The sequence below is a fragment of the Malaclemys terrapin genome, chromosome 4 (assembly GCF_027887155.1).
Source record: "Malaclemys terrapin pileata isolate rMalTer1 chromosome 4, rMalTer1.hap1, whole genome shotgun sequence".
Lineage (NCBI taxonomy): Eukaryota > Metazoa > Chordata > Testudines > Emydidae > Malaclemys > Malaclemys terrapin.
Genome location: NC_071508.1, coordinates 78,510,285 through 78,525,356, shown reverse-complemented (window position 1 = coordinate 78,525,356; position 15,072 = coordinate 78,510,285). Strand labels below are relative to the sequence as shown.

Sequence of the window (15,072 nt, the reverse complement as noted above, 5' to 3'; positions counted from 1 at the left end):
TTTACTTTCCAGTATTTTATGCTGTTCGATTTTGTTATTTCACTCTGGGCAATTAAATTAACTCCTCGGTGTCACGGTCCAGCTCTCACGTATTAAGCCCAGTGTCATTCTGTTTGAACTCCCCATTCTCCAGCAAAGTGTAAATAATACATACATACAAACAACAAAAACCCACCCTCTCCTGACTTGGTTTTAAAAGAAAATTTCAATTCACCCAATATTTCTACTAATACTAGTTTTGAAAAAAAGGCTTCTATTTCCACAACACAGAGCATTGTTGTTTTTACACAGGTGTTATAGTAATGTCAGATTTTATATACTGTGTCATATACCCAAATATAAAAAAGGAAGGAGAAATACCATAAAAGAGAAATTTCAACCCCTTTCTTTAAAACCTAAATTTCAGAAGCAAGTGAAACTGACTACTTCCCTTTAAATGTGTGATCATTTTGACAGATGACTCAGGTACAGGTTTGAAAATTTCACCTTCCTTCTAATGCCATGGCTAATTGATTTGGACTCTATTTTTCTATTTGTTGATACCATCACTGTAACAGCAGCCACTGCGTCCTCACTGCCTCCACCATGTGTCTTGTGCATCTCCCACTTGACAGCCCTTATCAACCTCCTTTTCTGTTGTGCCGCACCTAGTGCTAAACACTTTCCCCTCAGGAGGCCTTTCCTGTTCTTAATACTTAACCTCTGGACCTTGCTTGTCCACTACTTCATACAAAAAGGAGGTGTAGATAAAGTACTATCCAGTGGAGCAACTGCTAGCTACTGATCTAAGAGACCAGTAAACAGAAAGCTTTCAGTCACATTTGATTCCCATTTGTTAGAATAGCTCAGGTGTTATGCTTACTGAGAATCATTCATTTATTTGAAGGTGCTTAGCTGCTAAAAATATTCTAGAGCAATGCAACAATATTTAAATTGGTCACAGAACAAATGGACACAGCTGGACCCACCAAATCCAAGATAAGCAATAATACAGAACGGACACATGTGAACCTTATTTACTGTGACTCTCTCCCATAGAAACAGACTTGAGGTATTAACTTTGGCAAAACCTCTGTGACTTGTCATGCCAATAGAAGTTACTGAAATTGAAGAGCCATAGACTCCATTCCCACCTAGCAGGGATTTCTTTTGTTTAAAGTATACAGAATTTTCTGGAGACTCATGGCACTGACAGGCCATTTACAAGGTATTTACTGTTGGCTAAGAATTTTCCTATAGCTAAAAGGCTTTTCAAGAAGTTATTAGCCCCCAACCTTTTTTAGGCCAGATTCTCAGCGGGTGTAAATTGGCACTGATTTACTGAAGTCAATGGAGCTATGATGACTTATACCAGCTGATCATCTGGCCCTCTTCCCCATGCGATACTTATATATACACACACAGTGTTAGGCAAATAGCATAACACAGTGAGGAAAAAAACTAATCCTCTTACCTCATAACCAAACTGCAGTTCATCAGAGGTCAACATGATGATATCATCATCAATGGCCAAGACGGCCTCCGTTTCAATCTCATCATAGGGGAAGAAGCGGTTACTAAGCTTGTTTTCTGTGGTCTTCACAACCTTCAGTGGAACCCGAATCTTTGGCCATAGAGAGTCTGAGGAGAAACATTAAGAGAGAAAGAATTCACTATTAGATTTTGATTCTTATTAAGACTGCGTCCCATCCTCAGCTTGATTTTTCCCCTCAGTATTCTAACCCCTCACAAAAGGTTGTGGGTGTTTGATTTATACAGTAACTCCTCACTTAGAGTCATCCCAGTTAACACTGTTTCATTGCTGATTAATTAGGGAACATGCTGGTTTAAAGTTGTGCAATGCTCCCTTATAATGTCGTTTGGCAGCTGCCTGCTTTGTCCATTGCTTGCAGGAAGAGCAGCTCATTGCAGCTAGCTGCTGGGAGCTTGGAACCAGGGTGGACCAGCAGCCCCCCATCAGCTCCCCGCTCCACAAAGTTCCCTGTGCGGCAGCCACCCAGCAGGCTAGCAATTGCCTGGCAGTTCAGCTGGCCCTCCCCCACTGCCATGTGCTGCTCTTGACTTCTGCCTTGGAGCTGCTCCTGGGAGCCTCCTGCTTGCTGTGCGGGGGAGGTGGGGCGCTAATGTCAGGGTGTCCCCCTTTCCCCCTGCTCCTGCACCCCATTTACCCCATCTCCATGGTGGGGGGATGACAGGAAAGGGCTCAGGACGGAGGGAGCTTCCTGGGAGCAGTTGCTGTCTCAACTTGATCTATTTAACAAGGCAGTTTACTTACAGTGGGGTCAGTGTACTTAAAGGAGCAATGTGCATCTCTCTCTCGCTCACACAGGGGGTGTGTCTCTGTCTGCCATGCTGTCTCCCCTCCCTCCATTTGTGCTGCCTTGTAGAGTGTGAGGCTACATTAACAATAATGGGTTAACCCTTGACAGCTCAGCCAAAATCTAGTTCATCATTTAGCAGTAAGGCATTCCCTGGGAAATATTCCACCCTCTTCCACCCTCTGACTCCAGCACCTCAACCAAGCTTCAGAATCATCATCGCGGTGTACAGTATTAAATTGTTTGTTTAAAACTTAGAGAGAGAGAGGGGGTGTGTGTGTGTGTGTGTGTGTTGTCTGGTGAGAAAAATTTCCCTGGAACCTAACTCCCCTCGCCCCCCCATTTACATTAATTCTGATGGGGAAATTGGATTCGCTTAACATAGTTTCGCTTAAAGTCACATTTTTCAGGAACATAACTACAACGTTAAGCAAGTAGTTATTGTATCTTATTTTCAACTAGGCAAAAATAGCAACCAGAGAGATAACCTGTTATATTTCCACAGTGTAATTAAGATCTTTACAAACATATATACACAGGGGTTACTAGGCCTATCACTGAAATGCAGCCACCACTATCACGGTATGTGGGAACTGTTTAACAGGACATAGCAATACTATGTGACAGCTTAAGACAGGAAGCAAATAAGAATATTTTATCCAATTGAAACTGTAGGGAGAATTGAGGGAGGCAGAAAGTAATCACCTGTTCAGAATCTGTTCAGCTCATAAAGAATTTGAAGGGGAGTTTACTCTTTACAGCTCCAAACAGAGCTAAATACTAAATGCATCAGAGAAAAACAGAGATCGCTAAAAAGTTCATTGCCATTAATGGTTACAGATTGAATTATCACATATGAGAAAATTAATTTATGGGGGGGGGGGGGTTCTTCTGAAAAATCTAAGGTATCAGGATTAAACCAAGCTAAAAAAAGAAGTATACAAGTACACCCTATTACACGAACTATGACAAATTATATACAATAGTTTAACTTGTAATAAAGTATACATATGCAAATGGAGCATGTCAACTTTGCCATGAGAATATTATAGTTTGGGTTTCTGTGCTTAAATTTGGTAATTGAAACAACTGCATTAACACTTATTTGCGGTTAAAATATATTACAACATGCTACACATGCATCTATTGTTGCAAAACATTGTATTCTATTCTATCAGAGACATAGCTTGAGTAATTAAAAATATTGTAATAAGCACAAAGTAATAGAGCTAAGATTTTAATATTTAGCATCAGCTCTTCATTTTCTAAATTTGCATGTTTAAAAACAATCTCTCTAATGCAAAAGGTTAACAATGGTAGCTATTGCAAAATTGATGGTTCGCAACAGTATCAAATTATCTAAAAGCTTTTTAAAATAAAATAAAATTAAAAAAAAAAAAGAGAGCTAACCTTGCCTACTCCACAACCCAGCCAACACTGGTTGGCTGATCTCTTGTAGTCACAGTTGTTTTTTAGGACAATTGGAATGAGGAGAGGGTAGTGACCTCATTAAGAAGGGTGCATAAGAGAAAGTGTAGATGATGATACAGATATTTGTGGGATAACAGACACTTGGACATTGAAGACTGGTATTAATGATGGAGTGGATTATGCAAGGAAGTAACAAGATACAAGAGCATTAAAAGTAGGGAGGCACATGTTAAATGTATTAAGAACTGGCTGACAGACCTCATAAGGTCCACGGGGAATCATAATTGAATGTGGATGTATCTAACAGGGTACTGCAGGGACTGGTAGTAGTCTTGACGTTATTCAACATTTTCAGTGACCTCAAAGCAAATATAAAATCGCTGCTGATAAAATCTGCAGATGGCACAAAGATTGGCAGAACTGTAAATAATGAGGAGGACAGGGCAGCCATACAGAGTGACATACGTTTCTTGGTAAGATAGGCCTATTCAAAATAATGTGTTTTAATAGAGCCAAATACAAAGTTATACATCCAAGAACAAGGAATGTAGTCCATAGCTACATAACAGGGGACTCTGTCTGAGAAAGCAGTGACTCGGAAAAGGATTTAGGGATCACAGTCGACAAGCAACTCCCAGTGCAATGCTGTGGCAAAAAAAGCCCAATGTGATCTTTGGATATCTAAAGAGTAGAGTAGTGAGTAAAAGCAGGGAGGTGACTTTACCTCTGTATAGGGCATTTATAGATTCCAAAGACAGAAGGGATCAGTGTTATCATATAGTCTGACCTCCTGTATGGCACAGGCCACAGAACATCTCCAAAATAATTCCTAGAGCAGAGCTTTTAGGGAAAAAAAATCCAATCTTGATTTCAAAATTATCAGTGATGGAGAATCCACTACAACCTTTTGTAAATTAGTTTCAATGATTAATTACCCTCATTGTTAAAAATGTATGCCTTACTTCCCACCTGAATTTATCTAGCTTCAATTTTCAGCCTTTGGACTGTGTTATACTTTTTGGGTGAGACCGACATTGGAAGTTCTAGCGTACACATTTTTAAAAGACTATGGAAAAACTGAAGCAGCTGTAGAAAATAGCCACAAAAGTGATTAGAAGGCTAGAAAAAATGCCTTAACACAGTGGCATACTTAAAGAACGCAATCTGTTTAGTTTATCAAAAAGAGAGATGACTTGATTACATCGTATAAGTCCCTTCATGTTCAGAAAAGACTGGGTACAAAAGAGCTCTTCAACTGAGTGAAGAAAACATAAAAAGAACCAATTTCTGGAAGCTGATGCCAGACAAATTATATATATATATATATATAACCTTATTTCTTATTAACCACTGGAACAAACTACCAAGACAAGTGGTGGATTCTCCACCTTTTGAAATCTTCAAATCAAGACTGGATGTCATCAGCAGTGACAATGAATGTGGTGGGGAGGGATGTACAAATTATACATGCACACATTCCCAACTCTGTAGAAGTCCAGAATCAGCCCCCAGAGTTGAGTTCCAGCTCTGCTTCTTTTTACGACTTGCAAGTAAACAGACATTCACCCTTTTCCCACTGTCAGTCCATTAACACTAAAATGAGTTCAGAACCTAATTAAAGAGCAGAGACACTGTAATACTGTTAGTTCCACAGGGGAACACACACCCACTTCATTCCAACACTCACACAAGCGGAGCTTGCACATTCACCCACAGCAGCATGTTCTCACTGCCAGCTAGAGCTCTCAAACTTTATGGCTGATACAATACTCAAAAAACTCCCAGAGCTTTGCACAGTTCATAAGCACTGGCGTCCAAACACAAGACTACTTTACTGGGAAAACAAAACCCCCTTTCCAAACCACACTGAAGAATCTTCAGGAGCAGGTTTTTCTTGGAAAGATATTTTGGAAGGAGGGGTTGGCATGTGTGAGTGGCCAAAAGAAAGGAGAAGCAATAGCATGATATTTTCTGGAAATATGATTATTTCAGATTCCTACCCTGAGGTGGTTCTTGAGAGACTGTAGAACAAACACACACAAACACTTTAGAAAATTCATTTTCATCTGGGTAGTTTTGTGGGACCCATGCTCTGCCTTTGCCACACAAGTGGTTTACATCTGATTCCAGTCTCTCCCTCCTTGTTTTGGAAGGCAGTGAAATTAACACTGGTGGGTGCTCAAATGACTTGCAACACTCAGTTTGTCAGCACCACAGCTCAATCTGCAGACTCCAAAGTAAGTCACAACCAGTCATCAGCTGAAAGGAGGCAGCAAGTGACTTGGGGTCTCAAAGCTATGGAGGATAAAGTAATATGGGGGAAATGAAAGAATCCGTGGGGCTTGGAGAGTAGGTGAAGAATTCATCTATATGAACTTTTTATATCCCTGAATAGCAATCAAACTGTGTGTTCACACTCATCCAGCACTACATACTACAGTGCTAAACAAAAGCTACTGGGTCTCAGCCATTCAGGTCATCGGTAGTTAAGCATGTGAAAGCTGCATTGTTCTAACCAGAAACAGTTTTAGGAAATCCTTTGTCCTAGTTAGATTCCAGTCAAAGCCCTTGAAGCAAGCAAATTCTAGATTTCACTTTCCATTTGTAAAAACAACAGAAACAGAGTTGCTATTATTTAATGAACAGAAGACTAATAATTTTTCATGGCAATTATTAGTATTTTAATACAAATTCTCAGAACAGATGATTTCTGCACAGCTTAGAGCAAGGTTGTGTCTAAGCAAATATGGAATAAAGTTGTATTGATTATTTTCTCTATTTAGGTTAGTAAGGAAGATGGATGGTTTAAAACAACTCTTGCCTTCCTTGCTCTCCATGCTAGTAGATGATCCAACTGATTTGAGCAGAGCGCTGGGTCTCTAATCCTAACCATTATTACCATGACTTACAACACAGTGCAAGAGAACTCCCTCCATTCACCCATTGCTAATCTCAGGTTCTTTTACAAGGAAAAAGTCATTGAAATTCAATGTCTGATTCAGCACTGAGAACATTTATTTTCCCTAGTAACGTTCAATAAAAACTCCAAACATTTTTCATTTTACTAGTCATCCTAACATCAGGAGATAGCAAGCTTTAATAGTTAGAACCATTTATCAGGAGCTAGGACTCTACTGTTCTATTCACAGCTCTGCTACCCATTTACTCTCTAATGTGTAAGTCACTTACACCTCTACCTCCTTTTATCTATAATCATATGCATCTACCTCACAAAGGTGGTGTAAGGTTTAATGTTTGTAAGACACTTTGAGACCTTTCAGAAGAAACATACCTGTGTATATGAATGGGCTAATACCAATTTAAATAGTTTGTGAGCCCCTGACTGTCTTCTATGTTTCGGAAGCCACCAGAACCCTGCTAGAGCAGCAGCGTGTATTTGTAACTAGGCCTTAAATGTTCCATACACTTAGGAAATGTGGCTATTTGTATCTCCTTGCGTGGTTCCTTCATATTACATATGTTGTGTAAAAACTAAAAGACAACATTAATACTTTGTCCTGTCTACCCCATCCACCCTTTTAGTCCAAGGTATCCACCAAATAAACAATGGTGGAGGCGATACTAATGTCTAAATAAGCCAATCTCAACACAATTAAAAAAATATAGTGTAGAGCAGCATTTTGGGCTGATGGCACTATGTAATATCATGAATAAATGAAATTGCAGCACAAAGTAATAGCCACAGTGATGACCATCCAAAGTAAACACCCTCCAAAGTCATAGGCCTGGGAACAAACATGGGGGGTGCTGGAGGGGAAAGGTTCTTCTTCTGCCTAAAACTAACACGATGAAAACTTGTTGGAAACTTCTATCACATGCTGTATGTATTTTCTTAAACTTCAAAACCAGTAATTTAGACTTAAATGTGAGCAAAAAGGGAGGAGGGAAGTATTTGATAGGATGGAGAGAATTAAAAAAAAACATTTCTGCCTACACAAATATTCCAGCAGCAGACACTTAGACCACAATATTTATTTTAGTAAATGCAGAGCGAGTGAAAAACATCACTTTCTCCTATAATATTTCAAAGCTTTAAACCATTTTTTATTAATACCGTACACGTAAAGTCATGTTTGTCTGCTGGCACTACAGCTGGGCTGACAACCCATTTACATACGGTTCATATTCCATGCGGTCAAAAGTGACTGGAAGACCAGGATAAGAGAGATGTGTTTAAAGGGTAAGTGAAAAGGGGTTACGTTCAAAATTAGACATGTTTTTAAATGGTTATCAGCCAGGGGATTTCTTCTCAATTTTGTTTCAAAACAAAAATCCACCACTCTTACCAAGAAATTAAATACAAATGCCACTAAAATTTCATGTGGTCTTCAAAAGGTTATTCTTTTTTGTTTTTTTTTTTGCTGTTAGTGCATTCTTCTGCAGCTGCAATTAAATTCGATTCCTAGAACATTGCTCATGACATGGGTTTAAAGGCAAGGAACCGGGATCTTGTTTTCCTGTGTCATCGAAAAGCATGTCATCTAACACTACACTGGGACATAGGCTTAGCAATGACTGAATCATCATTGCCACTACTTGTAAGCACCTTGGTTTTGGGGGGGAGCAGGGAGAGGCATCTTCCATTCAAGTACTGGAAAAGCCCAAGCTAAGCTTACTTTACAGAATCTAATAAGATCACAGCTCAAGATGGAAGATTGCAGATCTTAAAATCCAAATTAATGCTTTCCCCCCTAACTTTATTATTATTAATAGGGCTGTCAAGCGATTAAAAAAAATTAATCACGATTAATTGTACTGTTAAACAATAACAGAATACCATTTAACTATTTGATGTTTTCTACATTTTCAAATATATGGATTTTAATTACAACACAGAATACAAAGTGTATAGTGCTCACTTTAATAAAAAATATTTTCACTGTAAAAAACAAAATAGTATTTTTCAATTCACCTAATACAAGTACTGTAGCGCAATTTCTTTATTATGGAAGTTGAACTTACAAATGTAGAATAATCTACAAAAGATAACTGCATTCAAAAATAGAACAATGTAAAACTTTAGAGCCTACAAGTCCACTCAGTCCCATTTCTTGTTCAGCCAATCGCTCAAACAAGATTTTTTACATTTGCAGGAGATAATGCTGTCGTCTTCTTGTTCACAATGTCACCTGAAAGTGAGAACAGGCGTTCGCATGGCACTGTTGCAGCTGACGTCGCAAGGTATTTACATGCCAGGTATGCTAAAGATTCATATGTCCCTTCATGCTTTATCCACCATTCCAGAGGACATATGTCCATGCGGATGACAGATTCTGCTCGATAACAATCCAAAGCAGTGAGGACTGATGCATGTTCATTTTCATAATCTGAGTTAGATGCCACCAGCAGAAGGCTGATTTTCTTTTTTGGTGGTTTGGGTTCTGTAGTTTCTGCATCGGAGTGTTGCTCTTTTAAGACTTCTGAAAGCATGCTCCACACCTCATCCCTCTCAGATTTTGGAAGGCACTTCAGATTCTTAAACCTTGGGTCAAGTACTGTAGCTATCTTTAGAAATCTCACATTGGTACCTTCTTTACATTTTTGTCAAATCTGCAGCGAAAGGGTTCTTAGAATGAACAACGTGCTGAGTCATCATCCGAGACTGCTACCGGTAGAACATGAAATATATGGCAAAATGCAGCTAAAACAGAGTCGGAGACCTAAAATTCTCCCCCAAGGAGTTCAGTCACAAATTTAATTAACGCTTTTTTAAAAAAATCAAGCATCATCAGCATGGAAGCATGTCCTTTGGAATGGTAGCTGAAGCATGAAGGGGCATACGAATGTTTAGTGTATCTGGCACATAAATACCTTGCAATGCTGGCTACAAAACTCCCATGTGAACGCCTGTTCTTGCTTTATGGTGATATTGTAAATAAGAATAGGGCAGCATTATCTCCCTTAAGTGTAAACAAACTTGTTTGTCTTAGCAAACAAGAAGTAGGACTGAGTGGACTTGTAGGCTCTAAAGTTTTACATTGTTTTGTTTTTGAGGCAGTTATGTAACAGAAAGCCCTACATTTGTAAGTTGCATTTTCAGGATAAAGAGATTGCACTACAGTACTTGTATGAGGTGAAGTGAAAAATACTATCTCTTTTATTGTTTTTACAGTGCAAATATCTAATAAAAAATAATATAAAGTGAGCAGTGTACATTTTGTATTCTGTGTTGTAACTGAAATCAGTATATTTGAAAAATGTAGAAAAACATCCAAAAATATTTAATAAATTTCAATTGGTATTCTATTGTTTAATGGTGTGATTAAAACTGCGAATAATCATGATTAATTTTTTTATCAAGATTAATTTTGAGTTAATCGTGTGAGTTAACTGTGATGAATCGACAGCCCTATTTATTATTATTATTATTCCAAACAAAAAATGCCAGAAGGGAGATGTTCTATTACAGGTAGAACATGAATCTAGAAGTAAGGGCTCCTGGTTCCTATCCCTGACTCTGATTCACTGGCATGGTTTTCATCATGTTATTAATAGGCGGAAGAAGAATTCACTGTATGACCTTGCACACCAAACTTAACCTCTCTCTCTTACCTCACTATCTAAAACGGTAAAATGGGACTATAGCTCACAGGATGTGTTTTGCCAAGTGTTTTGAGATGCTCAGATGAAAAATGCTAAGTAAACAAAGTATGCAAAGTACTATACTTAAAGCGGTTTGCTCTTTTTGTACATTATAATTTAAGAGTTTACATATTTTTAATTTTTTATTTTAAGGAAGACATGCCATCTTTCCAGTATTCACAGGGGTGCTGGAACAATTTATATAATGGGGATACTGAGAGCCATCGAATCAAACTGTAAACCCTGTACATAATGAAAACCACTTCAACCAAGCAGGGCCGGTGCAAGGAAGTTTCGCGCCGTAGGCAAAACTTCCACCTTGCGCCACTCCCCCACCCAGCTAACCCCCCCCACCCCATCCGCCGCGGCAGCTAACCATGTCCACCCGCCCCCCCGCACCAGAGGAGCCCCCCCTGCGGCACCTAACCCTGACCACCACCTGGGGAGCCCCCCGCGCAGCAGCTAACCCAGCCCAGGGAGCCTGCCCCAGCTCACCTCTGCTCCGCTGAGTATGCTGGCACCGCTCTAATTCTCCTCCCCTCCCAGGCTTGTGGCGCCAATTGGAGGAGAATTAGAGCGGGGGCTGTGTGCTCAGCGGGGGAAGCAGAGTGGAGGTGATCTGGGGCAGGGAGGGTTCCCCAGTGCGCCTCCCCCCCCCGTTACTGCGGGCGGCCTCCCCGCACCCCCCTGCCCCAGCTCACCTCCACTCCACCTCCTTGCCCTAGGCGGCCGCCTAGTTCGCCTAGTGGTTGCACCGGCCCTGCAACTGAGCATTCCCAGCACCTCTAGTTCCAGCACCTATGCTATTCAGACTAGAAATAGTCTATATAATTGTTTTTCAAGTGCTACATCCACTTTTTCCTATTTCATATGAACAGGTCTGAGGGTAGCTAAAACTCCCTTACAGAAGTCACAGGTGATTTATATGGCAGTTACTAAGGTATGCTTAGTCATGCAACAACACTGAGTAGACAGTAGGTGATCACTTCATAGGAAGGGGGAGAAAATTTATGTGGATAGACACCACAAGCATGTATTTATTTAAAGGATGTATTTGGTTACGTTTAACCCATTTAAAATTAACATTTTCAACTGACTGACCAATTGCAAAATTTGGCATCCAATTAATTATCAATCAAGCCTCATTTTCAATTCTGAATAAACTGGATTAATCCCATGGCCTATTTTTAGTTTCTTGCACAGTTATAGAAACCATCAAAAAATAGTATCAGAGGGGTAGCCGTGTTAGTCTGAATCTGTAAAAAGCAACAGAGGGTCCTGTGGCACTTCAGGACCAGACTCCAAAGAGAAACTGCTGAGCTCCAGTTCATTTGCAAATTTGATACCATCAGATCAGGATTAAACAAAGACTGTGAATGGCTATCCAACTACAGAAACAGTTTCTCCTCCCTTGGTGTTCACACCTCAACTGCTAGCAGAGCACCTCACCCTCCCTGATTGAACTAACCTCGTTATCTCCACACTGATATATACCTGCCTCTGGAGATTTCCATTACTTGCATCTGAAGAAGTGAGGTTCTTACCCACGAAAGCTTATGCTCCCAGTACTTCTGTTAGTCTCAAAGGTGCCACAGGACCCTCTGTTGCTTTTCATCAAAAAATAGGACACTGATTTTCTTTAGCCTCTGAAAATTGGCCTCCATAATTGCATGTGTTAAAAGTAAGGAGCACAAATTTATTTAAAAAAAACGAACAAAAAACACACTGAAAAGTGATGCAAGTTCCCTGCCCATCCCAGAGCTCCTTGCAGCCTTCCTGACTCTGGTGAGTTTTGGGCAGAGGCAGGTGAGAACATAAAAGAAGAACAGCCATACTGGGTCATGCTGATGGGCCATCTAGCCAAGGACCCTGTCTTCTGACAGTAGCCAGTACCAGGTGCTTCAGAAGGAATTAACAGAACAGGGCAATTATCAAGTGATCCATCCCCTTTCCTCCTCTCCCAGCTTCTGGCAATCAGAGTCTATGGACACCCAGAGCATGGTGTTGCATCCCTGACCATCTTGGCTAATAGCCATTAATGGACTTATCCTCTATGGACTTATTTAATTATTTTTTGAGACAAGTTATACTTTGGACTTCACAGCATCCCCTGGCAATGAGTTTCATAGGCTGACTATGCATTATGTAAAGAACTACTTCCTTTTGCTTGTTTTAAACCTGTCTATTAATTTCATTGGGTAACCACACCTGGTTGGTGTGTTATGTGAAATAGTAAACACTTCTTTATTTGCTTTTTCCACACCATTCATGATTTTAAAAACCACTATCATATCCTCCCTTAGTCACCTCTTTTCCATGCTGAAAAGTCCCAGAGTTTTTAATCTCTCCTCATATAGAAGCTGTTCTAACAGGCGGGAATACAAAGGGGAGAATACACACAAATGAGGAAATTAGTTATACAGAAATTAAAAGGTACAGTGACAAAAGTGAAATCCCTGAAAGCTGCATGGAAACTTTTTAAAGACACCATAATAGAGGCTCGACTTAAATATATGCCCCAAATTAAAAAACACAGTAAGAGAACCAAAAAAGTGCCACCATGGCTAACCAAGAGAAGCACTGAGAGACAAAAAGGCATCCTTTAAAAAGTGGAAGTTAAATCTTAGTGAGGAAAATAGAAAGGAGCATAAACTCTGGCAAATGAAATGTAAAAATATAATTAGGAAGGCCAAAAAAGAATTGGAAGAACAGCTAGCCAAAGACTCAAAGTATTAGCAAAAAAGAAATTTCAAGTACATCAGAAGCAGGAAGCCTGCTAAATAACCAGTGGGCCACTGGATGATCGAAATGTTAAACGAGCACTCAAGGACGATGAGGCCATTGTGGAGAAACTAAATGAATTCTTTGCATCAGTCTTCACAGCTGAGGATGTGAGGGAAATTCCCAAACCTGAGCCATTCTTTTTAGGTGACAAATTTGAGGAACTGTCCCAGACTGAGCTGTCAATAGAGGAGATTTTGGAACTAACTGATAAATTAAGTAGTAATAAGTCACCAGGACCAGATGGTATCCACCCAAGACTTCCGAAGGAACTCAAATGTGAAATTGCAAATCTACTAACTGTAGTTTGTAACCTATCATTCAAATCAGCTTCTGTATGACTGGAGAATAGCTAATATGACACCGACTTTTAAAAGAGGCTCCAGAGGTGATCCTGGCAATTACAGGCTGGTAAGCCTGACTTCAGTACCGGGCAAACTAGTTGAAACTATAGAAAGAACAAAATTGTCAGACACATAGATGAACATAATTTGTTGGGGGAAGAGTCAACATGGTTTTTGTAACAGGAAATCATGCCTCACCAATCTACTAGAATTCTTTGAGGGGGGTCAACAAGCATGTGGACAAGGGGGATCCAGTGGATATAGTGTATTTATGTTTTCAGAAAGCCTTTGACATGGTCCCTCACCAAAGGCTCTTATCCTATAACAGTTTACTTTGCGTAAGAGGGAGGGTCCTCTCATGAATTGGTAACTGGTTCAAAGATAGGAAACAAAGGGTAGCAATAAATGGTCAGTTTTCAGAATGGAGAGGGGTAAATAGTGTTGTCCCTCAGGGGTCTGTACTGGAACCAGTCCTATTTAACATATTCATAAATAATCTGGAAAAAGGGGTAAACAGCAAGGTGGCAAAATTTGCAGATGATTCAAAACTACTCAAGATAGTTAAGTCCCAAGCAGACTGCGAAGAGTTACAAAAGGATCTCTCAAAACCGGGTGAGACTGGGCAACAAAATGGCAGATGAAATTCAATGTTGATAAATGCAAAGTAATGCACATTGGAAAACATAATCCCAACTATACATATAAAATGATGGGGTCTAAATTAGCTGTTACCATTCAAGAAAGATCTTGGAGTGATTGTGGATAGTTCTCTGAAAACATCCATTCAATGTGCAGCGGTAGTCAAAAAAGCTAACAGAATATTGAGAATCATTAAGAAAGGAATAGATAATAAGATAGAAAATATATTGCCTTTATATAAATCCATGGTACACCCACATCTTGAATACTGCGTGGAATTCTGGTCGCTCCATCTCAAAACAGATATATTGGAATTGGAAAAGGTTCAGAAAAGGGAAACAAAAATGATTAGGGGTATGGAAAAGCTTCCATATTAGGAGAGATTAATCAGACTGGAACTTTTCAGCTTGGAAAAGACGACTAAGGGGGGATATAATAGAGATCTATAAAATCATTACTGGTGTGGACAAAGTGAATAAGGAAGTGTTATTTACTCCTTCTCATAACACAAGAACTAGGGGTCACCAAATGAAAGTAATAAGCAGCAAGTTTAAAACAAAACAAGGAAGTATTTTTTCCACACAACACAGTCAACCTGTGGAACTCCTTGCCAGAGGATTTGTGAAGGCCAAGACTATAACAGGGTTCAAAAAAGAACTAGATAAATTCATGGATGATAGGTCCATCAATGGCTATTAGCCAGGATGGGCAGGGATGGTGTCCCTAGCCTCTGTTTGCCAGAAGCTGGGAATGGGCAACAGTGGATGAATCACTTGATTATTTGTTCTGTTCATTCCCTCTGGGGCATCTGGCATTGGCCACTGTCAGAAGACAGGATACTGGGCTAAATGAATCTTTGGTCTGACCCAGTATGGCCATTCTTATGTTACAAATCCTTATTCATTTTTGTTGCTCTTCTCTGTACCTTTTTCCATTCTAATATATCTTTTTTGAGA

General features: G+C 39.8%; 1 protein-coding gene across 3 annotated transcripts in view; it reads right to left on the bottom strand.

Moving 5' to 3' along the window:
• Positions 1–15,072, bottom strand: part of EXT2 (exostosin glycosyltransferase 2) — a 102,292-nt gene that overhangs the window by 22,429 nt on the left and 64,791 nt on the right. For all 3 annotated transcript variants that reach the window (XM_054025102.1, XM_054025100.1, XM_054025101.1), the window contains one exon: positions 1,454–1,620. In XM_054025102.1, the coding sequence (XP_053881077.1) occupies positions 1,454–1,620 (167 nt within the window). The remainder of the gene's footprint in view (positions 1–1,453; positions 1,621–15,072) is intronic.